The sequence below is a fragment of the Ailuropoda melanoleuca genome, chromosome 5 (assembly GCF_002007445.2).
Source record: "Ailuropoda melanoleuca isolate Jingjing chromosome 5, ASM200744v2, whole genome shotgun sequence".
NCBI classification, from domain to species: domain Eukaryota; kingdom Metazoa; phylum Chordata; class Mammalia; order Carnivora; family Ursidae; genus Ailuropoda; species Ailuropoda melanoleuca.
In genome coordinates, this window is record NC_048222.1 from 109,407,351 (window position 1) to 109,408,175 (window position 825).

The 825-nt window shown below is 49.1% G+C and overlaps 1 protein-coding gene across 8 annotated transcripts in view; it reads left to right on the top strand.

The window, feature by feature from the left end:
• The first annotated feature begins 251 nt into the window (after positions 1-251).
• ZNF827 (zinc finger protein 827) overlaps positions 252-825 on the top strand; it is a 166,702-nt gene continuing 166,128 nt past the window's right edge. For all 8 annotated transcript variants that reach the window (XM_011221025.3, XM_019796420.2, XM_034661557.1 and 5 more), the window contains exon 1: positions 252-397. In XM_011221025.3, coding sequence (XP_011219327.2) covers positions 355-397 — 43 coding nt within the window. In that variant the 5' untranslated portion in view covers positions 252-354. The remainder of the gene's footprint in view (positions 398-825) is intronic.

Genomic DNA, 825 nt, shown 5'->3' on the forward strand with positions numbered 1-825 from the left:
CAGAGCGCGGCCATAGACACCGCCGCACCGGCACTCATTTATTTATACCTCCCATCACACACGCGAGCATAGGACACACACACACTCACACCTATTAGATCCGTTTCCATTGAAGAATATTACGCTCGGGGACAAGCCAGGTGCACGACCAAAAATTAAAAAAAAAAAAAAGGAAAAAAAGAAAGGAAAGAAAAGAAGAGAACCCCTCATCTGGCTCCAGGAAACAAGCTTCAACCCATTGCACACCGCCCCCCAACTACCTCCCCGCTCCTGCCAGTGTCTGCCTCTCTGCCCCCACGGGGGTTTATTTGATCTCACATTAACCAAGGAGGAGAATGTGAGAAAAGGGGGAAAATGCCCAGGAGGAAGCAGGAGCAGCCCAAGCGCCTTCCCTCACGTAAGTCATCCCTTCTCCACCTCCTCTCGTGCCATTTTCTCGCCCTCCCTCTCCTCTTTCCCCTCCGCAGCGTCCTCCGTTGTTTTCTGCATGAGTTTAGGGTTACAGAGGTGAAACTGACAAAGACACAGCCCGGGTTACTCCTCGTTTGGGTCTATGCTGAGGCAGCCATGTTGGTGATGATCAGCCCCGTGCCCTTTCTATTCTCTCTCTTTTTCTTTCTTTCTCTCTCCCCCCCCTCTTTTTTTCCTTGAGATCGGGCTTTTTTCCCTTTTCCCTCCCCCTCCCCCTCCTCACTCCGGGTTGCTGGGGGGAGGGGGCAAGAGACGGGAGGAGGGGAGTAGTGTGGATGCCGGGTTTTTTTTTTTTTTTTTTTTTTTTTTTTTTTTTTTTTTTTTTTTTTTTTTTTTTTTTTTTTTTTCTTGTGG